Consider the following 24,128-nt stretch of genomic DNA (forward strand, 5'->3'; position numbering starts at 1 on the left):
TTGACGGCGCTATATAAGTACCTGTAATAAATAATAATATACTACAGTATATGATGCAATATATTAGCATAAAAAGATGAAACTATAATTGACCCAAAAACGATTATATTAACCATTACATTATAGGAGTAATGTAATTTCTGATATCAATATATTATATAACACATATACAAACTTTCAATTGCCCTGCCATTCCCATTATGTTAAAAATGAATTGTTAAACCTAAGAGTATGGGCCAGCTCTACTAATATATCACTGCCATTAAGCTAATGCAGGGCTTATGCATCTTTTATTACAGGAGATCACTCTTCAGCAGGTCATGTCACACATAGCTTCAGTAAAAAAGGATATGATCATCCTGGAGAAAAGTGAATTCTCTGCTCTCAGAACACAGAATGAGGTACTTAATACACACCAAATTAAGTGTTATTGAGATGTCCTAATGTTATCAATCCATTGTTGCGCATAAAGTACATTTATATTCAAATATAATAGTCACCAAAATGGGTATTTGCAGTAATGAAATGACAGTGTGCAAAGTACAGTGATACAGAGTACCAGATTTAGATGTCAGCCATCTGCCTTTAGTAAACTGAATTTTACACTTTACGCGTTTGCTTTAGTTCAGTTACATAAAGGAACCTGTGCTGAGAGAATTGTGAGGGCTGCCATTTTCACGCCTTCTAAAATGCTAGTTGCCTGGTTGTTTCCAGTCTCAATGCCTGACAAGGAACAGCAAGGAAAGTTGATGTAATGCCAATACTCCCTATTTGGTTACTTGTCCAGGTGAATGACTGCAAGTATTGAAGCCTTTGAATATCTGCAGCAGCCAGAAAATTTAGAAAGTTAGCATTTTAAATAGAAAGAGGTCAGAGATGGAAGCCTACATATTTTCTCTGTGCATGTTTTAAAATGTGTGTATATACTGTATATACAGTTGTGCTCAAAAGTTTGCATATTCTTGGAGAAATGGTAATTTACAATGCGTACCATTTTTTTTTTCTTTTGGGAGTCATATTCAGCTGTAGCTCATAACAGAATGGTGCAATTAAAAAAAACAAAAACATGGCAACCAGTAAACAAATGAAATGACCCCTGTTCAGAAGTCTGCATACCCTTAGTTCTTAATACTATGTATTTCCCCCTTTAGCATCAATGACAGCATTCAGTCTTTTGTAATAGTTGTATGGGACGTATTCTTGCAGGTGGTATAGTTGCCTATTCGTCTTGGCAAAATGCCTCCAGGTCATGCAAAGTCTTTGGTCGTTTTGCATGAACCAAACATTTGAGATCTCCCCAGAGTGGCTGTATGATATTAAGAATACAAATTGTCTGCCAGTGTTTTCTGATAACATGCTGCATTCATCTTGCCATCAATTTTTATAAGATTCCCTGTGCCTTTAGCGCTCACACAGTCCCAAAACATCAGTGCACCACCATCATGCTTCATGGTGAGGATGGCAATTCTTGTCGCTATAGGCTTTGTTGACCCCTCTCCAAACATAGCCCTTATGGCTGTGACCATAAAGCTCTATTTTGTTCTTGTGTGCCAGAAGCTCTGAGGTGTGTCAAGGTGTTTTCGGACATATTGTAGCCAGGCTTTTTTGTGGCATTGGTGCAGCAAAGGCTTCTTTCTGGCAACTTGACCATGCAGCTCATTTTTGTTCAAGTATAGTTATGTTGCAACAACCACATCGTCTTTTTCCAGAGCAGCCTGTATTTCTCCTGAGGTTATCTGTGGGTTTTTCTTTGTATCCCGAACAATTCTTCTGGCAGTTGTGGCTGCAATCTTTCTTGGTTTACCTGAGCTTGGCTTGGTATTCAGAGATCCCAGAACTTTTTCTACTTCTTAAGTGATTAAACAGTACTGACTGGCATATTCAAGGCTTTGAATTATGTCATCTTCCATCTTTAGAAAGTTCTATTACTTTGTTTCTCAGGTCTTTTGACAGTTCTTTTCTGCTCCCCATGGCTCAGTATTTAGCCTGTGCATCCATGAGCGCTAACAAACTCATTGACTATTTATACACAAACACTAATTGCAATTTAAAAAGCCACAGTTGTAGGAAATGAACCTTTCAATTGGCATTTTAACCTGTGTGTGTGTCACCTTGTGTGTCTGTACCAAGACCCAACATTCCAGTGTATGTAAACTTTTGATCAGGGCTGTTTGGGTGATTTCTGTTATTATTCTGTTTTTGAAAAACAGCCAAACAACAATGTGATAATAAACCGCTTCATATGATCATCATCATTCAATATAAGGCAGTTTTTTGACATGAGCAGTTGTTTTCAATATCTATGCAAAAATGTCATGATTTCTGCCAGGGGTATGCAAGTGTGTGTGTGTGTGTGTGTGTGTGTGTGTGTGTGTGTTTTAAGAGTGGCTTTAGCATGTAGATCTATAGTTTTTTTTATCTATTGGCTTTCAACATAGTAGTTGCCACAGCTGTCTAACTGGGAAAAAAATAACAGCAAAATGTAAAAATAGAATTTAACTGCTGTTTTTTTTTTCTCTCAAAGAAAGTAAACATTGAACTACAGCAACTGAAGAAACAGTTAATTGTAAGTTTTTCTCATTATTAATCTTTGGCTTCTAATAAATGTCCAATAAATAAAAACTGTTTGTAAACCTTAATTTTTTTTTTTTTGCTTCCTAAAGGAAAATTTTGTGTACTATTAATGTAGAGGATTACCTAAAGTGTAACTACACTTGTGCTTGTCTTGCCTATTTTTTGTAAACCCCACACAACTACACCGCCTTCCAGTCTTCTACTCACCTGTCCCCAGTCCAGTGAGAGCTCAGTACTTCAGTACTGCACAGCCCCCTGACTGAATCTTCAAGACTGCAAAGTTGGGAATTTGCTGCACTGGGCACAGGTGAGTACTGCCAGGAGGAAATGGAAGGTGGGAGTCAAAAATAAATGTTACTGTACTGGAAGTTGTTCATAGCTTTCAAAACTTGCCATGGAAGTTTCAATGTGGTCGATGATGTAGGAAACAGAGAGATGAAATGTTACACAGCACGAGTTTACAGCTGAAATTTGAAATAAGAAAAATTATCTAAATACAAGAGACATTTTTATTCTTACTTGCATATTGGTGTGCTTTGTGTATTTCTTCCAAATGTGTGCAGTAATCCAGTGTGAAACTTTCCTCTGTACAGGAGCTTCCCGTAATAAAGACAAGTCACTGCTGCTCTCTCTCCTTGTTGTTCAGGGTGACTGGTCTTGTGTCAGCCCCCCCAGTAGTTTTTTGCAGACAGCCTATAGGGGTGGGATTGCTGGGTTCCTCCCACAACTTTTTTTTATGCACAGGGCATGGGCAGCATAATGATGATGTCATCAGTACTTTAGGTAATAACTATGCTTGCAAAGCATTTGGTGCACAGTCGCTAAGTGGTTAGCACTTCCACATAGCAGCACTAGGGTCATCGGTTCAAATCCCAACCATGGCACTATCTGGAGTTTGCATATTCTCTTTGTGCCTGCATGGGTTTCCTCTGGATACACGGGTTTCCTCCCACGCTCCAAAGACATGCTGGTACATTAATTGGCTCCTGTCGAGATTGGCCCTAGTGTATGTATGAATGTGAGTTAGAGACCTTGGATTGTAAGGTTGAAGGTACGGACTGATGTGATTGTACAATATACTGTATATGTAAAGCGCTGCCTAAATTGACACTATATAAGTACCTGTATTAATAATAATACCAATAGGGAATGCTGTTGCAGAATTTTTTTTAACCTTTAGTAAACCAGAACCTTACAAATCTTATTTTTTTTCTAAGGATCATATTCTTAAAGTTAGAGCAAACAACAAAATGGACTTTAATTCAGAGAAAAGCAGAGTAAAGGAAATGGTAAGTGTGTTCCACTTCCACACATCTGTTTTCACTTGCAGTAACTTTTAAACCACCCATCAATGGATTTGTACTTCATATAAAATCCACCCAACTTGCACTACTATGATATCACTCTCCCTTTATTGAGCATAGGATTAAATTGTTTTGCCATAATTACAGAACTAATGTGTCTCATGTGGTTAGGATTAGTTTGAGCTAGAACATATAATTGTGAGTGTATGCTATATTCTTTAAAGTGTTTCATGCTTCTTCATACCCCCTCACCACCAAACCCTATGAATCTGCTCAGTTGTAGTGATCAGTGTAACAAATTATATGGTTGGGAAGCCAGTGGTGGTTCTATATTTTGCTTGCCTTCTAAGCAGCTCCCCGTGAGGGAAATCAAAAGGCCCAGACTATAATGTCACCCTATTGATCCTGTTGCTTGACTCTGCCAGTCAAGGAGAGCACTCACCTACTCCCTCAGAACTACTCAACTACTCATTAGCTGAAATGCTGCAACAGCAAGACACTTGAGTATTCTCTCTGCTGTCCTGTGATAATAAAGGGGCTACCCAGTGGCGTTCCTAGGCAGGTATGGGGGGTGCGCGCCGCACCGTGTGACACCTACTGCACGGGGTGACACCGGACCTGCTCCACAAAAAGGTAAGTTGTAAAGCAAGCCGACGATCCCCACAGGATGGATCGGATCTGTGGATTGAGCATAATGGATCGGAGTCCAATCCATTATGCTCCCCAATCTGCAGATCCGATCCATCCTGCGAGGATTGTCGGCTTGCTTTACAACTTACCTTTTCGTGGAGCGGGTCAGGTTTCACCCCGTATAGGTTGTATGCCGATGATCCCCACAGGATAGATCGGACCTGCGGATTGGGGAGCATATTGGATCAGACTCCGATCCATTATGCTCAATCCGCAGACCTGATCCATCCTGCGGGGATAGTCGGAGGGGGTGTCACCAAGTGTTAACGCACCGGATGACACCATCCCTAAGGACGCCCCAGGGGCTACCTATGCTAATCTCCTCCCGAAAAATGCTAGGTTCTTCACTATCCTTTTAAGCTGATCCTCTGCTTTCACTACTTTCTGAGTCACCCACTTGGAGCAAGTATGCAGATTGGGAAAGTCACAGAGAACCAAGTCCTTAACTTCTTATTTCTGAGACAGTGGCTTAAAGTATTGAGCAAAAGTTCAGCCAAGCATCTAGCATTTTCAATAAAAGAAGCTTCATGTCTCATTTTATTGGTTTTCTTGAATACAGGTTCACTTCAAAGTTCTGTTTGCAAATACATCAGAAGGGGATACCTAGCATGGTTGATGTTTATCACCCAGTGAACAGGCAAGTGACACAAGAACAGCTACGAAGCTGAAAAGAGAATAATAGTGTCACCCCCCTCTGGATGAGTTATGTGAAAATTAATGTGAAAAAATAATGTAAAATAAACGATGGGTTAGAGAATTAATTTTGTTTGGCAGATAAAACAACATATTATGCAGATGTTCGCCTGGAGCTCTGCTTTAAAATAGGCAATACATTTTTCCATGAATAAATATGGAAATTATAGTGTGGTTTCAGTTACATCCCATAATGTTGCACACTTGTGATTGTTGTTTCGAAAGTAAAAATAGGCTTGAAATAGTAAGAGGAGCGATTTTGGCAATAAATCATATTTGTTGCATACCTTTTTGTTAACCTTTTTAAATGTTATTTTTGATTTTAGAGGTAGGTAAAGATATGTTCTTTCATACATTATTGCATAACAGTCAGGAAATAATTTTAGGTTTGGAGTACTCCTACTGTATAGTAATGTTTTAACAACAACATGATTTGCTAATTTGCATTTAAAGCTGTTTAAGTATGCATTGTTCATTGCACTATTTCATTTTAATAACAGCATGTGGTTCATTTGTGAAGTTAAACTAACTCTCTATTCCAATAGACAACCCTTTGAAGTCAATTCTTAGTAAGCTGCTAATTATAGTGACAAAGCCATAAGGGTCAGATTTGGGAATTCTAGACTGTGACAGGTACTTTTGATGTGGGCACTGTACCATCTTGTCACTGAGAACATGATATGTTCAACAAGTTCTGAGTTGTTGTTTTTTTTTTTTTTTGTGTTGTACATTTACAATCCTTTTATTTTAATTTATAGTATGCTGATAATGAAAGAAAACTCCTAGAACTTCGTACAGAGATAGTGGAAATGGTATGTATTTGCTGCTTGAAAAATCAGAGACCATTGTACACTGCTCAAAAAAATTAAAGGAACACTTTGAAAATCTATCAGATCTCAATGGGGAAAAATATCATTCTGGATATCTATACTGATATGGACTGGGTAATGTGTTAGGAACGTAAAGATGCCCCATCGTTTGATGGAAATGAAAATTATCAACCTACAGATGACTGAATTCAAAGACACCCAGAAAATCTAAATAAAAATCAACGTGAAAAAATGATGTAGCAGGCTAGTCCATTTTGCTGAAATTTCATTGCAGCAACTCAGAATGGTACTCAGTAGTTTGTATGCCCCCACATGCTTGTATGTATGTATGCATGCCTGACAATATCGGGGCATGCTCCTAATGAGACGACAGATGGTGTCCTGGGGTATTTCCTCCGAGATCTGGGCCAGGGCATCACTGAGCTCCTGGACAGTCCAGGAGGTGCCACCTGGCGTCGGATGGACCGAAACAGGATATCTTAGAGGTGTTCTTTTGGATTTAGGTCAGGCGAGCATGGGGGCCATTCAATGGTATCAATTCCTTCATACTCCAGGGACAGCCTGCCTACTCTTGCCACACGAAGCCGGGCCCACTACACCAGCATAGGATCTGACAATGGGTCTTTTATGCTAATACCTAATGGCAATCAGGGTGCCATTGTCAAGCCTGTAGAGGTCTGTGTGGCCTCCATGGATATGCCTCCCCAGACCATCACTAACCCACCACCAAAACAGTCATGCTAAATGATGTTACAGGCAGCATAATATTCTCCATGGCTTCTCCAGACCCTTTCATGTCTGTCACATGTGCTCAGGGTGAACCTGCTCTAATCTGTGAAAAGCACAGGGCACCAGTGGCGGACCTGCCAATTCTGGTGTTCAATGGCAAATGCCAGTCAAGCTCCATGGTGCCGGACAATGAGCACAGGGCCCACTAGAGGATGTCGGGCCCTCAGATCATCCTCATGAAGTCTGTTTCTGATTGTTTTTTCAGAGACATTCACACCAGAGGCCTGGTGGAGGTCATTTTGTAAGGCTCTGGCAGTGCTTATCCTGTTCATCCTTGCACAAAGGAGCAGATACTGGTCCTGGTGATGGGTTAGGGAATGTCTTCGGCCCTGTCCAGCTCTCATAGAGTAACTGCCTGTCTCCTGGAATCTCCTCCATGCTCTTGAGACTGTGCTGAGAGACACAGCAAACCTTCTGGCAATGGCCCGTATTGATGTGCCATCTTGGAGGACTTGGACTACCTGTACAACCTCTGTAAGGTCCAGGTATCATCTCATGCTACCAGTAGTAACACTGACCCTAGCCAAATGTAAAACTAGTGAAAAACAGTCAGAAAAGATGAGTAGGGAAAAAATGTCAGTGGCTTCCACCTGTAAAACCATTCCTGTTTTGGGAGTCATCTCATTGTTGCCCATCTAGAGCACCTGTTGTTAATTTAATTACCACTAAAGCAGCTGAAACTGATTAACAACCTCCTCTGCCACTTAACTGACCAGATCAATATCCCAGGAGTTTAATTGACTTTATGCTATACTCTGATTAAAAAGTGTTCCTTTAACTTTTTTTTTGAGCAGTATATTTTCAGTATTGCAGTCTTCCTCTGTGAAAATTGTTTGAACAGGATGTTTTACTAAAGGATTTGATAATATTGATGCAATACATTGTGTGAAGATTTAAAATGTGCACATAAAATAAGTAAATGGGGATTTCTTAATCTTTTATTATGGAACACAAAATGAAAGTAATTCTGAGACACTGGGTTATATTGCTGCCTACAGGAGATTGTTGGACACTGGCAAACAAAGCTGTAAGACGGCCAGTATAACCCATACTACTCATATCGTGTTCAGTTTTTTGCTAATGTCCTAGGAGAAGAAAACCCAGTTCTTTGCTTTTTTCTGCATTTCATCAAGCTTCTTTTTTCTTCAATCAAGATTTTTCAGTTGCTGCAAAGCTTGAAGAACTCACTTTGCAGCTTTCTAGATCATAGCCACCGAAACTGTATCTGAATGCTGCTGCGATAAAGACCTGGGACTGGCCTGTAATGTCATTTTAGGGCACCAACCTCTGCTGTGGCACTCTCAAGACACTTTTTGTATAGCGTGATTAAGCTACAAAATCCTTTACAGGTCCAGGGCCATGATACATCTGGTGGATGAGGAAAGAACAAACAGAGGGCGCACAGGCCTAATGCATTACCATAAAAAATGTTTAATAAGAAATAAAGTAGGTGTTGTACTCACATATGACAATAAAGTCAAGGCACGTCATAAACAAACAGCTTGGTCAACACCGACATCTGGTGGATGCCTGTCCTTGAAGACCCTCCCAGTAGTATGTCTGCCAGAGATATGAAGACTGACTGGTATTGTGCATGCTGCCCTGACTTGGATCCTGTCAGCCACTCAGACCACACCTTAGTGAATAACAGTGAGTAACATGGACAATGCCTACTTAAAGAGGAATCCAACACCTTTCAGAGTTTATTACCACATCCCTTTAGGGATTAATGTCTGTATGCTGCAAGACTATTAATTTACATAATGGCACCACAACACTTTTTTTAAACTGTTATGCTTTTTTTCTGCATTACAGGCTTGAGCTATTTTTCAAATATTTTGTATTCAATAGAAACCTCGTTACGAGACAAAACATACATGTTTTCTGACATTTTTCAGACTCTCCCATTGAAGTATGTTGGGGCCAAAACATACAATTCTGCCTCAAAAGAAACTCATGTATTTTTCTGAGTAGCAAACTTCAAGCTACAGTATGCTTTGGTGTGAACAGGAGTCCTTGAATATAATGTAAATCCTAGTGGTGAGTGTTGAACCTCTTCTGATCAAGCTTCAAATCGCACAGGTGTGAATCAGGTCTTATACCACTGCTGGAAAACCGTGTTTGTGGGCTGCCACTAGCAATAAAAAGTGTCAAAACCAAATCTGCCATATTGTGACAAACCAACTGAACTCCTACCTCAGATAAAGACACAAGTTCTACAGCTTCCATAAATCAACCCAGCACCTCAGCTTTAGCTGCAAACATTTTTTTAGACCAAAAAGGTAAAGGAAAATAACTTGGAGTAAGAAGGGGGATCTCCCAGAAACAGCAAGAGAAGACCTTACAAGAGTCAGGTATTCAACTTTTTAACAGGTACATTGAATCAGGGTGAGTCTAAATTATTATCTAAAGGACCATCATTTTGCCCAACAATGTACTTTGATACATTTAAGGCTGATGTTGACTTTGGCATAAAGACACCCAATAAACCGGACACAGCCAAATTATCCTTCAGAATTAAAAGTAACTATATTTCCCCTGTACAATTTTACTCTATAGAAAGTTTTATTAAAACTATCAGACATGAAGTCTCCCCGTACTGTTTTTCAGATTTGAAAACAGTGTGGCTGTGCGGGGATCTGCCCACACGGCCGTGTCACTCATTCACAGTGTTCTGTGAATGAGTGCCTACAAGTCCCAGCAGCCTTAGCGGATGTCACCTTGTAGTTTTTAATGAACTACCATGGCGCTGTGCAGCACCATGGTAGTTCATTGAAGCTTCCTGTCAGAATATCTGCTTGGCCATGCATTCCATATGGCAAGCAGATATTCTGACAGGTCTGCAAGAGACCTGCATGGCATCAGCGGACTGATCACTGGTGAAATGGTTTACAGGCTCCTTTGGACAAAAATAATAAATGCACATTTTTTTACCTGCAAAAAAATGTGCATGTATTATTTTTGTCCAAAAGGTGAACGTATCCTCTAAAGAACTTTTGGATCGTGGACATTGGTTCTGTGTTTCTTGCTATTGAACACCCTAGAACCCTGGTAATCTATGGACTGCCTAAAATAAGGGTATGAATCTTCCTAAATTTAGACACATTGTTTCCATCACCAATTCTGTGACCAAACCCCCAGGAGTTTGGTCATAAAATTGGTGATGGAAACAATGTATCTAAAAGGTTCCACTGCCCAACTTCCCACCACATTGGGTATTGAGGTACAAAAAATGAAGATATATCAATTGTGGCAGGAAATCAGTCTGGCTCAAAGTCCATTACTTGTGATAATACGCAAAAGAAGTTTCTGGTATCCTTAATATAACTTGGGGATCCTTTCACAATAGGTTGCATAAAAAAGTACATTTCTTGAGCTAGCTGTCACTAGATGCAGTGGCTCCAGGGGTGGGAACATTTTACATGTCTCACCCTAAAAACAGGTGGAACATGTAACATGTTCCCAAAAGTGAACTTATCTTTAAGAACTACCTGTGACTCATTCAGGAAAGCATTTGTTGGTAACATTACTGAATTAGTCACTCGGTTCCCTATCAGGCTCACCTCGGCCAAGCGCCTGTCCGTGTGATGGGTGCAGTGGCTGGAGAGAATGGGAGTGAGTGCACTAAGGAAGCGAGTGTCTAGTGTGGACATCCATTCCCCAGTGCAGACACATACAAATTCATGCATCTGTCTGTGTCAGGTACATGACTTGAGCACAAGCACTGACACTTTCGGTGCTGAGCCCTGACAAAATTCCAAAGGGTTTCTACAACACCCTTTATGAATTCCCACAAGTAAGTTCAGACAGATTAAAAGTACAACTATGCGCAGTACTGCTGCACCAGAATGTGCTCATTTATTTGTGGTTTTCTTTTCTTCACCTCGACTTACATTGTTTATATGTAAGTTATATAGATGATGTGTTTTGTTGTTTGTAAAAGCAGTGATGCATTATTATCTGAATTCATAATCATTTTGAACAGTATTTTCAATGACATTGTATTCAACTCCACAATTTCATTTTTACACACAGCAGTATATTTTCTGAATGCCATGGTCAGAATAATGGAAAAAAGCTTGACAACTCACATTACTCAAAACTTGGTGACTGGAACACCATACTTTTACTATGAAAACATCTCATCCAGTACCTCCCTGTATCACAGTTCCTAAGGGTACTAGATTTATGCTTGGAGCCTAGTCAAAGTTCCTTACACTTATGTAAGTTTATACCCTGAGGCAGTAGCTGATTCAGCACAGACCAAAAAAATAAAAAAATTTTAGAAAAATGACATACTAATGATCTCTATGGACAGACTACTAAAACCTGTGCACTCTCCCCATGACCAAAAGCCTCATTGTGGACATGAAGATTCTTAACGGGTTCCTGCAGGTTCACAAATTCCATATGAATATTCCAGGTCAGTCATCACTTCCGTTCAACTGGGGGACCTTCTAGCCTCTGTGGACATCAAGGATGCCTACTTCCACATTCCCATTTTCCTGTGCACCAGCAATACCTGTGTTTTGCTGAGGGCACGCTACACTACCATTTTGTTGCCTTTCAATTTAACCTTGCAATGGCACCTCAGCTCTTCCCCAAGGTGTTAGATCCTGTCTTAGATCTGCTGTACTCTCAGGGTATTCCCATTGTGGGATACCTGGACAACCTCCAGCTAAAGGAACAAATGGTCCAGATTCTGTCAGCCAATGTTCATGAGAGAATGTAGACTCTGCAGAGGTTCAGATGGATCCTAAATCTCCAGACCGCTTTCTTCACAATTCTCAGTGAAAGCCCTTGTATTGGGTATCGCTCACATTGTCTGTCCTGTACATTCCTCAGTGATGCCAAGGAATCTTAACTTGGTTCTATTGGTCCTTCACAAACTACCCTTTGAACCTTTTAGAGATATTCCTCTGTCTACTGCAACTTGCAAGGTTGTGTTCCTCATAGTCATCACTTCTGTGGGGCGAGTTTCTGAGTTGGCAACCTTAACCTATAAAGAACCCCTTCTTGTGCCTTACAGAGACAAGGATGACTTGAGGCTCCAGGTTGATTTATGATGATTATTCTGTCCCATTACTTTTGGTCCCTTAACAAGTGGGTGGCACATATGCAAACTGTTGTAATTCCTACACCGTTCACCTGATTTGGATGTAAAAACCCTCATATTAAAGCTGACAGTCTGCAATTAAAGCACATCTTGTTCGTTTCATTTCATATCCATTGTGGTGGTGTATAGAGCCAAAAATTTTAGAATTGTGTCAATGTCCCAATATTTATGGACCTGACTGTGTGTGTGTGTGTGTGTGTATGTGTATGTGTGTGTGTGTGTGTGTGTATGTATGTATATATATATATATATATATATATATATATATATATATATATATATATATATAGTGGGAACTTGGCACCAAGGGTAGAGCTTTAACAGCGCACAGCCACTCGATTCCTTCTTTTTAAGGGCCATTTTAGCCCTATTTTATTTAAATGAAAATTCCATAACATATGTTTCCCACGCAGGGGTATCCACCATCAAAACAAATGAAACAATTATTCAGCCTCCTGGCTCTCTCAGGTATACAGCCCCTGGCTGCTCTGGCTCCCACCTCTCCTAGGTGGAGCCCTCCTGACTCCTGGGTAGCAACCTCCTGTCTGCCGGGGTGGAGCCCAGAACCCTAGTCAGGTTATTATTCAAAGCCCCTCCCAGATCACTTTGAAATCTCCAGGCTCCAGATCCCAAAACGGACTTTACGACCAAATGAGGAAACTGAAAAACCAGTTTCCTCTGCATTAAATAAACCCTCTGGAGCCCCTCAACCTGTTTAGTTGAGAATCTTGGGGTATAACCTTGATTCTCACAGTGACAGTGCCCAGAACTGCCACTAAATACACACACACACTGTGCTCAGCATAAATGAGTACACCCTGACAGCTGAAATGGAAGACTACACGGACTCTGGACTCTGGAGTGATGAGACCAAGGTAAATAATTTTGGAACTAATGGCTTCAAAATTGTATGGCATTGCAAAGGTGAGGAGTACAATGAAAAATGCATGGTGCCTACAGTGAAACATGGTGTCAGTGTCCTTCTGTGGGGCTGCATGAGTGCTACTGGTGTCGGGGATCTGCTTTTCATTCATAGTATCACAAATTCACAGATGTACTGCTCAATATTGAAAGAGAAGATGCTACAATCACTCTGTGCCCTTGGTCATCCTGCACTTTTTCAACATGACAACGATCCAAAACACACATCTAAGGCCACTGTTGCATTTCTGAAGAAGAACAGGGTGAAAATAATTCAGTGGCCAAGTGTCTCCTGATCTGAACCCAATCGAACACCTATGGGGAATCCAAAAAAACAAGTTGAGCATCACTCTCCATCCAGCATCCAGGCTCTAAAAGTGGTTGTTCTTGAAGAATGGAAAAAGATAGATGTTGCAATATGTTGCCAATTTGTTCATTCCATGCCTAGAAGACTTGGTGCTGTCCTTACAAATCATGAAGGTCATACAAAATACTAGATGTAGTAGTTTTTGTTGTGGGGTGTATTTATTTTTGCATCAACTAATTGGAGTAAAACTGAAAATTTTGTAATCTAAGTTATATTATTACCTTACTTTCATGTAAGGTTAATAATAACAAATGTTCTATAAATCTCAGTTTTGTCAAAATTTTGGAAATTGTTCTTGTTTTCATTGAGATATTGATTAAAATCTTACTTTTCAAAAGGGGTGTACTCATTTATGCTGAGCATTGTATACTGTACATAGAAACAACAAAAATTAAATTCTGATTCTCAATGCAAATTCTAGCCATCCATCAGTATCAATTCTTGGTATCAGTTGAAGGCAGGAATCCCCATGAACAGAAAGTCAATCCATTAAAAATCTAGCAAGTTTGATGTGTGGGGTTGTAGGAGGACTAAGATATAGGTTGATCTGTCTTGATTTGGGAGGAAAAATAAAGCCAACATACCCATATTTTATAGAACTTGTCATATTTATCTCTACTTTCCAATCAAGTGCAGTAGGACAATTAACCTTTTTCCAAAATTGGGGGATAAGGCTCTTGGCTGCTACTTGACTACTTTTGTGGGCTCTTACTAGAACCTCTGTATCATGAAAAAGAAATTGCATGCGCTTTTTAGCAATACTGAATGGGGATATTTTCTCCACACATGGAGTTATCTCATCCCAGAATTTCTGAATCTTCAGGCAATACTACCATATACAATATGTAAGAATGACCCTGGTTGTATGCAGTCCTGCCAACGTGCCGAGGAAGAGCCAGGATAGTGAACCTAAAACGGGTTTTGAACTGTACATAAATGAACAAACCAAGCATAATTTGTAAACTTTGCTTACATAGAAGCCACAGACAGTGATCTTAAAGCTGGCCATACACTCTTTAACAAAAAAATCTTACAGATTCTTCCATCAATGCTATATAGCATATACCACTGCACATATTTTATTCTGAGAGACAGCTTTACCCATACAGCAGCTGCATTTTGTTCTCTGACTGGCTCCTTCAATTTGTATGTTGAATTATATGGGGGGGGTTTGACATGACCAGCAAATGTGCATATTGTATGGTCAGTTTAAAATACAGACTGTTAGTCCTCAAGTTTTGAGCTCAACAGTGGTGCAGAGGGAGAGCAGAGGATGCCCATAAGATCCACAATTGGTTAAGTACCTTCTAAAACAGTGAACCAAGGAGTGCATTAGAGAGTACTGAGAGTCACATGCTGATATCATTTGCAGGCCTTTATGAAATACAGTTGTTACTTTTTTTTTTTTTGCAATCTGTGCTCTATAATTTCTCAATTTATATTAACTTCGTGTTACCATGTTTATCGTTTGTGAGTAACACTAATAATATGAGAGACAATGTTCAAGGACATAGTTTGTTATTGTAAATCCCTTGAAATTATAGTTCCCTGCATACATAACCCAAGTGTGAAAATGTGAGGAATGCAAAACTGGTCCGGCCCGGTGAATCATGCTCAGTGTGCTATTGGTGATCTAATTTAAAGAGGCTCTTCCAGTTTAATCAGAAGTATAGCCTGTGTGTGCCATGCAGAGATTACTGCTTCAGGCAGTTCTAGAATACATTAAGTATGGAACGAGTCAGAAATTAATTTACATGGCTGTGAAACATATTTTTGTAAATAAATTGATCTGCTAATGTCTCTCTGCGTAAAATATATATTTATATTTTTTTTTTTTTTGCTGCCGGAGCATTTGCCTCCTCACAGCCACATGTATATATGCCCATGACATACGTGCTGTTGCGTGTATGTGCGTGTGTGTATGTATGTGTATGTGTGTATATATATGTGTGTGTGTGTGTGTATGTGTGTATATATGTATATATATATATATATGTATATGTGTATATATATATGTATATATATATGTATATATATATATGTATATATATATTTTTATTCTGCCTCCACTCATCATATGCTTGGGAAAAATTAATGATCTCATATAATCACAGAAATGTTAGCAATAGTCTGTATTAAAAAAAACAAAAGATAATCCTAATTAATAGGTCATGTATAAACCACTCAGGTATTCATCTCATATTGGGTCGTAGGATCCAAGTGGATCTAGATAGCTCAGAAAGTCTGGAAGAGCAAACAATTAACTTCCTAGATTAGCTGTCTAATTTATATTGATATCCACTGGTCGCATGCAGATGTATGGAATATGGAATCACTAACATTGAAGTAGTGATGCTTAATCACATGGGTGTCGATGTGAAGCAATAAAGATGGATTGCACCAGATGACTCCAGGTTTATAAACATGAATAGTACACTCCCATGTTCCCCTCTGCCGCACCTAAGAGATTATTATAGCAACAAAGACACAAAGTTCATATCAGTATATTCATAATATCTCCTGCAGTATTCATGGAATGTGTCCTTGTAATACTATACAGCAGGGGTCTCCAAACTATGGCCCTCCAGCTGTTGAAGTACTAAAAGTTCCATCATGCCTCTGCCTCTGGGAGTCTTGACTGTGGCTGTCAAATTCTTGCAAGGCCTCATGGGATTTACAGTTCCTCAACACCTGGGGGGCCATAGTTTGGAGACCCCTGCTATACAGCATAGTGGATCACCATAGAAGCAACATATTTCATAATATTTAGGATAAGTAGAACTAGATGGCTCAGCAGATTGGCCCCTGTAAGTCAGCAAGAATCCTTTGCGTCACAATTTTTCTCTTTTGTATAGATTGGTATCCACTAGTCATATGGAGTGTGACAAGCCAGCTTGCACCTTGACTGAGTGCCTCTGCCAACCAGTGCCTCAAAACCCTTCCAGCAGACCGACAGCTAATACCAGCCCTTTACCCCAAGCCTCATACACAAACAAGATGTTGAAGTAAAACCAAAGGAATAACTGTTTATTATAACCCAGACACATACTTTATACCCCCAGGAGGACATGCCCCACTTGGGGATGTTAGCATTGATAAGACATACAGCCAGTAAAAACAATGAAACCTTTAAATATTAATCTAATGAACAGCTAGGTACCTAGACAAGTCTTATCAGTCTAGTTAGTAGTCACAAGAATTCCGCACCCTGCCTTCTTTTATATGCTGGAAAACATATCCACATTAGGTCTTGCTTAGCCAGGGCGTGCTCCCTAGGATGTCCAGAAACCGTTCCACAGCCCTGGATACATAAAGTAAATTACACCACTTGTTTCTAAATGTCCCACCCCAGATCCAGCTCGGATCTATGTTACCAAGTGGCACCTCTTTGGCGGAAATAATATAAAAAGTTAATAATATAAAGGTGGTAGTAGCCGGGACAAAATGGGAAAATGCTGCATCGTGCAGCTCTCGAGGACCAGCCAGGGCAAGATAAGAAATATGCCCAAAAAGAGCTCCACATACCCTTGGCTGGTGAAGGTGCGTCTGCACAATCTGTCCAACACAATGTAACCACAGACACGCCACTGTTCTGGGGACTTCCTGGCCCGCATAATCTGAGTAGATACTTCCAACCAGTCAAACGGTCTCCTCCATCCTCTGAACGGGAGAAGCAGACAAAATCCCTCTATGGGCCATAATCTGTGAGTTGAAAGCTAGCCCATGGTCCCCTCCAAATGCTCCTGTCCCAGTTGGGTCTGTCACATGGAGATGTATGGAACTTGACAATTCTGATCACTTACAGCATTACAGTCATGTTTCTTCTCGTAGGCACAGGGATGAAACATTAGTAATGCACAGAACCAAATATTTCCTGATAACTAAACATAAATGGTCAACTCCAGTCCATTCAATGCCACTACTGCAGCAAAATTCATGTATCTGATAATGACAATAATGCAGAGTTCATATCATGTCCATAAAATCTACTGCACATTTCATATCATTGAATCCCTAATAATGCTGTTTATGTATGTTGTAGTGTTCCCGCAGTAATTAAATGAAACCTGTACTAATAGAATTATGGAGATTGCCATTGATTTCTGATCTTTCAAAACAGGTATGAAGATCACAGGCTCTGCCTTGACTTGATGATTGGCTGTTCTGGGATATTTAAAGGATAAGTTCACCTTTTGTAAAGTTACACCCATGTTCAGTGTGTAACATATATCATGTTACCAACGGACCAGCCCCCACTCCTCCCCACTCTCCATTGTGGATCTTCTCCTTCCCTGCTAATGTCACAGTTTTAAAAAAAAATTGCCGTTTCATTCATTACAGTATTCTGTGAATGAATGAACTACAAGTCTCGAATCCTTTGCAGCTGTCAGCTTGTAGTTCTCAATGAACTACAAGCTGTGCTGTAGAGTGCCATGGTAGTTTATTGAATCTTCCTCTCAGTTTATCTGCTCGCCCATACATCCTGTACGGGCACGTAAATTTACTGCCAGGTCTGCAGGAGAGGCTCCGAAAACAAAAAATAATTAATGCACACTTTTTTTTTTTTACATGCAAAAAAATGTGGATTCATTATTTTTTTTTAAAAAGGTGAACTTATCCTTTAAAGTAGAATTAAACCCTTTCACAAAGATTCTGTTGACCAAGCCGCATTTGTGGTGAAATGCACAGAAAGTATTTAAACCAGGGACAGCCGGGGACTGTTAGTTTACGTTTCCTTAAAACAAAAACAGTTAATAAACCTGTGAACATGAACATAGAATACAACTGACCAAAAACCTTTATACTTTTCTAAGAAAAATCAAAAGCATAAATCCTTTAGGCCTCATGCACACTGGGCGTTTGCCCAGCTCTTCTGAACGCCTTTAATCCTGGCGGGAGAAAAGAAGGGTAAAATGCACATTTTCACCAGCATACCAAGGATTATCTAATTACATACAGATCTTTATTGAAGAATGATCACATCACAGAAACATAGTGCTACGTTTCAGAGCCGCAGAGAACCCCTTCACCAGGCATGTAGGGTAAAAAAAAACAGCCAAAGCCATGTTTTTCAAACATGTTTAAGTATACCAAGCTTTTGGGTGTTCATTCATTCCATTGGCCAGAATATTAATCTATTCTGGCCGCTGAAATGAACACTCAAGCACTTCTAACGTGTTAATGTGTTTTAGGTATGTTTTCCTCTCCTGAATTTGCAAGTGATTTTTTTTCTGCCTTTTAAATGGAGGCTTGTTTACAGGCAGAAAAAAAAGTCCTCCAAAGCCCTTAGAAGCTGAGTTTTTGACACCCAGTATGCATGAGGTTTAAATGTTAAAGCTTTGGTAGCACAGTTGCCAAATTGCCTGTTTGTTTTTCCCACCCCAGATGTGATATTCTAACAACTGCCATGTGTTATCCTGCCTTCCACCATCTCTTTTCTGTATTTTTTAAACATTCTTCAGAAAAGAGAATTACACAAAAAAGACTTTGGTACAGTCATGAAACAGTTTTATAGTATGTGGAGAGAAAACATTTTCAACAAAAGCCATTTGATCATGACAACATGTCTATAATTTCCTGTTAGTCTTCTGAAGATATATACATAACATAACTACATACTGTAAGTTGGTATGGCATTTCACAGGCAATGGGAGGTCACCTAACATGCACTCAAGAACGGATGTGCATGTAGAGTGAAAAAAAGAACATATGTCTACCACATTAAACTAAATACCTTAAAAAATGGAGATATTCTTACTATACACTGTAGACTTTCTTCCAATGGCACCAAGATTATACATTTATGCAAAATCCTCACATCTTGTCTGCATTAAAGTATGCAGTTTAAATATAGATGACAAAATATTGAAGTTGCAATGACCTTTACATTATTTATTGTTTCTAATATAGTAATGCTTATTTCTTTCAGTCTTGTTATTTCTTTCCAAAGAGTACTTCTTCATTACGCTAAGCACAGAAGCATTTCCAGTGACTGTCATGTTTAAAGAAATAAGTATTCCTTTTAACTCTTCCTGAACTCCACCACTGTGCAGTAGCCATGAAAGCAAAGTGAAGCAGTCTCGTGATGGTTGGTTGTTAACCAATTCAATACCGGGCAATTTTACACCTTCCTGCCTAGGCCAGTTTTCAGGTTTCAGCGCTCTCACAATTTGAATGACAATTGCACGGTCATACAACACTGTACCCAAACTAAAATTTTATCATTTTCTTCACACAACTAGAGCTTTCTTTTGGTGGTATTTAATCACCGCTGGGTTTTTTATTATTTGCTAAATTAACAAAAAAAGACCAAACATTTTGAAAAAAAAACACGTTTTTCTTTGTTTCTGTTATAAAAGTTTGCAAATAAAAAATTGTTCTTCATAAATTTAGGCCAAGATGTATTCTGCTACATGTCTTTGGTGAAAATAACCCAAATTAGGATGTATTTTTTAGTTTGTAGGAAAGTTATAGAGTTCACAAACTATGGTATAGATCTGAATATTGATCAATCCTGAAGTACTGACAGCCAATCTAATTACTTGAGGTCCAAGAATGTCAGAATAGTACAGATATCCCACAAATGACCCCTTTTTGCAGAGTAGACAGTCCGACGTACTTCATAACAGGCATGGCGAGTTTTTTGAAGTTGTATTTTTTTTTGTCATAATTTTTCGGAAAATGAAAATATTTAAATTAGTTTCACTATTTTTTTTTACATATTGTCACCAGTGCAGTACAGCGTCATCATATAACTGGCATGGCGGTGATCAGGGACACTGACTGGTGACAGTATGGAAAAAAAATATATATATATATTTTTTTATTATTTTTTATTAAAATTTTTTTAAGATTTTTTTTTCATATTTCACTATGACCAAAGTAGTACAATGTTACCATAGTAACATTGTACTACTTTGGGGAAGTGATCAGTATTTTTTTTTTTTACACAATTTGCTTATAGCAAAGAATTACTTTGCTATAAGCAAGCATTTACCTGAATGACATCGATTCATTCAGGGTTTTTTTTTTTTTTTTTGTGCTTAGCTGTCATGTGCATGTGATTAGCTGTGACCATTCACAGCTAGACACTAGTATACAATGGCATGATTGGTCGCAGCAGGTCACATGGTACCGGCAACGGGGGCCTATACTCAGATCTGTCATCGGCCGTGTCCAAGGTACACGGCCGGTGACAGATCGCGCCACTGCGCGGCTCTGCAGGAGCGCAATCTGCGCATGTGCGGGAGGATGCCATATGGCGTCCACCCGGAACGCTGATTACATTTGCCGGCCGCCATTCGGCCATAGGGCGGGCGGCAAATGGTTAAACACTGTAAAGGCCAGATCATATGTTCTCTTTCAACAAACATTGCATCTCCTATAAAAAAAAAAGTCTATGTTCATTGCATATTGTACTGGTACTGTACTTGTGTGGACTAAGTTCTGCCCTCTCTGCTGGAATCACAAGTACTATATAAATACTCTAAGTATTGTCCACTCCTGCAGAATTTGCAGATTTATAAATAAACTAGAAAAGCTACAATTTCTAGGGAAATTGTGTGACGTGTTCTTGCCTCCACCAGTAGTCTACAACTGGAGTGGGTGGAGTAACTGGGTGGAGTGGCTTGAGTAACTGTTGTGTGGTTGGAGTGGCTGGAGTAACTGTGAAAAGGTTTTGTCAGCTCCCACTCTAGTTTTGAACATTCCGCCATTCATTCCTATGGGACCAATTTCACCACAAAAACGCCGATATTTTGTGAACCATTTGGCGAAACGTTCCACAAAGTAATAGCACACCAATCGGGAACAATCCTCACATTTCGGTATATTACTGTCTATTTAGTGTAAAAACTGTGGGAGGAGTTAGGGTGGTAAATTTGGCTATAATATTAAGAATATATGTGAGATAACAGTAAGTGGTCTTGCCATGCAAGAACATTTAATAGGTCTAAACCCAAAAATAAAAATGTAATACATTGTACTTGATCAATTCTTAGATGTAGTGGATGCATTAGTTTCCTCTTTTTCCCTCTATATTTACTTTGTGATCCTGGCAATGACACTCTTCCTGTCTTAGAGTGACAACGCCTATGTCTTCTACACATTGGCTGAAATTGGTTGTTTCAACAGGAACCGTCCAAATTTTGGCCCATGTGTACAGCTGTATGTTTGACAGAAGTTGGTTGTGATGCTTCTGTCCCACAGCTTCTGTAGAATGGGAATGTTGGAAAACCAGCATCTGAACCACGTCCTGTCAGCACTGCCAGTACTGATCAGTGTGTTCTGGTGGGGGGGGTCTCTCTGTCAGATTACAGTAACACAGCGGAGCAGATCACCACACTAACCGCTGGGTTGAACAACAAAAAAAAAACTTCAAGTGTATACCCAGCTTTACTCGCTATACTGTATTTCTGCATAAGCAGCATTGTCCTCTTAGGTTGCTTTCTTGATTTTGACTACAAACACCCACTTCTGTCCTGATCTTCATTACTGTGAAGATTCAATATAATAATTTTTTTTTCTTGGGTTAAGCTATATTTAATGTCCATGGATTCCATATGGGATTCTCTCATGATTATTTCATACTTCCCTGAGAAACGACATATCCTCTTAGAAAGCTCAGTGCAACATCCGTGCCACATATTGGTTTTGAGGTAAGTACATTGGATGAAATGGGGTTCACTGCCCTAGAACTAATTTGCAGTAAAGGCTGCACTTACTAGAGGATATTAGGTTCACTTGAGCCATATATAAAGGGCTGTAGCAGAGACTCTTTAACACGGCTTACAATATGAAGTTCTAGTTATTTAATAATGTCTTCATTATTTGTAGCATTCCAATCAAGACAAAGGACTGACACAAACCAGAAGGAAGATTGACACAGAAGTAGCTGGCGTGAAAACGATGCTGGAATCGCATAAACTTGACACAATTAAATATCTTGCAGGTAAGTGGTCTTAATATGTATTGTTTCTTGACTATATGTTGCTTTATTGGTCAAAAATCTTTTTTAATCTTACTTTATGGGACAAATAATGGGTATCCAGGTACATTGGGTTATGCTGCTGAGTTCAGGAGATTGGACTCACATTGGCAAAACAATACTGTAAGGACAGCCCAATATAACCATTTCTGTTCCCAGCATGCCTCAGTTTTTTGCTAGTGTCCTGAGAGAAAGGACATTGTGACAGACAGCCTGGCACCCTGCCTGGGTGCCTCCATCAAACGTTGCCTCCTGCCCTCCAAACCTTCCATCAGAGCAATAGCTAATACCAGCCTTTTACCCCAAGCATCATATCAACAAGATGTTGAGGTAAAAACCAAACGATAACTTTATTAAACAGAAATACAGGGTTTTATACACTTCAGAAATAGAGGGGGTTACCACATGAACAACAAAAACAAATATTACACAATGGGGTAAACATCCCACAATGGCTGGGTAACAAGGTAAAGTTGATACAAGACTAAACACATCCTGTAGGACTCTGCAGGAGGATTAGCAAACAGACAGAGTTGGTTACTCAACAATGGGAATTCACACCTAGAAGGCGCACAATAGGGAAATTACACAATGGGAGAAAGACACATCACACTGAGGCAGGATAGGCAAACATGGGTGCACATTATAACAGTAAACACATAACATTAATAAACAGATTATACATAACAGCAGGAGACCCCAGCATCAGGTTGTTTTGAGCTGATTATAATATTCTACTTTGATTATCTAGAGTCTAGGGGATTGAAGCAATCAATGCTGGTTTAAGCTGCTGATTCTATACTCCAACAAAACACAGAGGCCCCAAATCTGTATCTGGGTCCATCAGTTCTCAGTGTTTGTGTTTCAGGGAGACATGGACTTAAATCCGAAGTAAAACTACTTCAAAGGTCCCCCAGGCACACACCTTTTAAAAAATACAGCCCCCTGAAACATCAGGACCCATAGTATGCAAGAGGCTAGCCTGCAGTCCCCTCCAAAAGCCCCTGCCCCGGCTGGGTCTGTCGCCAATATCTTCTCTCTACTCTGAGAAAGGCAAACGATTTTCTTTTTATCAAGGTTTCATTTTTATATTCTAGAAGGTTTCTACAATTGTTGGCAAGCACGAAGGTGCTTATTTTGTAGCTTTTGGATTGACTATTGCCATGAAAGCTGCATCCAAACCCAACTGGGAAGAAGCAAGGCCAGCTTGTAATGTGTCCTTAGGGCACTGGTCTCTGTGTTCGGCATTAGCCTACATGTAACAGATTGAGTTAGCCACAGAGAACTCCATAGGTTCAGTGTTGTGGTGCACTTGTCTGGTGGAACCCTGTCACTAAAGACTCCTTAGTTAGTATGTCCAATGGAAGGGTGAAGTCTATCAGGATAGGGCAGGGGTCTGCAACCTTTAAGACATAAAGAGCCACTTGGACCCGTTTCCGAAGGGAAAAAAAAGACTGGGAGCCGCAAAACCATTGCAACATTTATAACAAATCCGACACTGCATATATTGCAAAAAGCACTCTGGTCATGAAGGGGGTTTAAGGGCCCAGTAAGCAAAGGGTTAATCAGGGCCACAGTGTATCTTCATAATCACAATCATAGCCTTAGGTCAGTGGTGGGCAACCTTTTTTTTCAACTGAGCCAAATCTCGCCAAAACCACGATTGAAATTTATTTTGACAGCCACATTTTTAAAACTGAAAATACATCCCCCATATAGTAATTCATCCCCCATAGTAATTCATCCCCCATATAGTAATTCATCCCCCATAGTAATTCATCCCCCATATAGTAATTCATCCCCCATATAGTAATTCATCCCCCATAGTAATTCATCCCCCACATAGTAATTCATCCCC

General features: G+C 39.6%; 1 protein-coding gene across 1 annotated transcript in view; it reads left to right on the plus strand.

Annotated features, from left to right (window-relative positions):
* MCUR1 (mitochondrial calcium uniporter regulator 1) overlaps positions 1–24,128 on the plus strand; it is a 53,694-nt gene that overhangs the window by 23,545 nt on the left and 6,021 nt on the right. The window contains exons 4-8 of the mRNA XM_089682298.1: positions 300–401; positions 2,525–2,566; positions 3,792–3,863; positions 6,020–6,073; positions 22,120–22,234. Of these exons, the coding sequence (XP_089538424.1) occupies positions 300–401; positions 2,525–2,566; positions 3,792–3,863; positions 6,020–6,073; positions 22,120–22,234 (385 nt within the window). The remainder of the gene's footprint in view (positions 1–299; positions 402–2,524; positions 2,567–3,791; positions 3,864–6,019; positions 6,074–22,119; positions 22,235–24,128) is intronic.

This window comes from Staurois parvus, unplaced genomic scaffold (genome assembly GCF_062004578.1).
Source record: "Staurois parvus isolate SC_StPar_1 unplaced genomic scaffold, SC_StPar_1.0 ptg000287l, whole genome shotgun sequence".
NCBI classification, from domain to species: Eukaryota; Metazoa; Chordata; class Amphibia; order Anura; family Ranidae; genus Staurois; species Staurois parvus.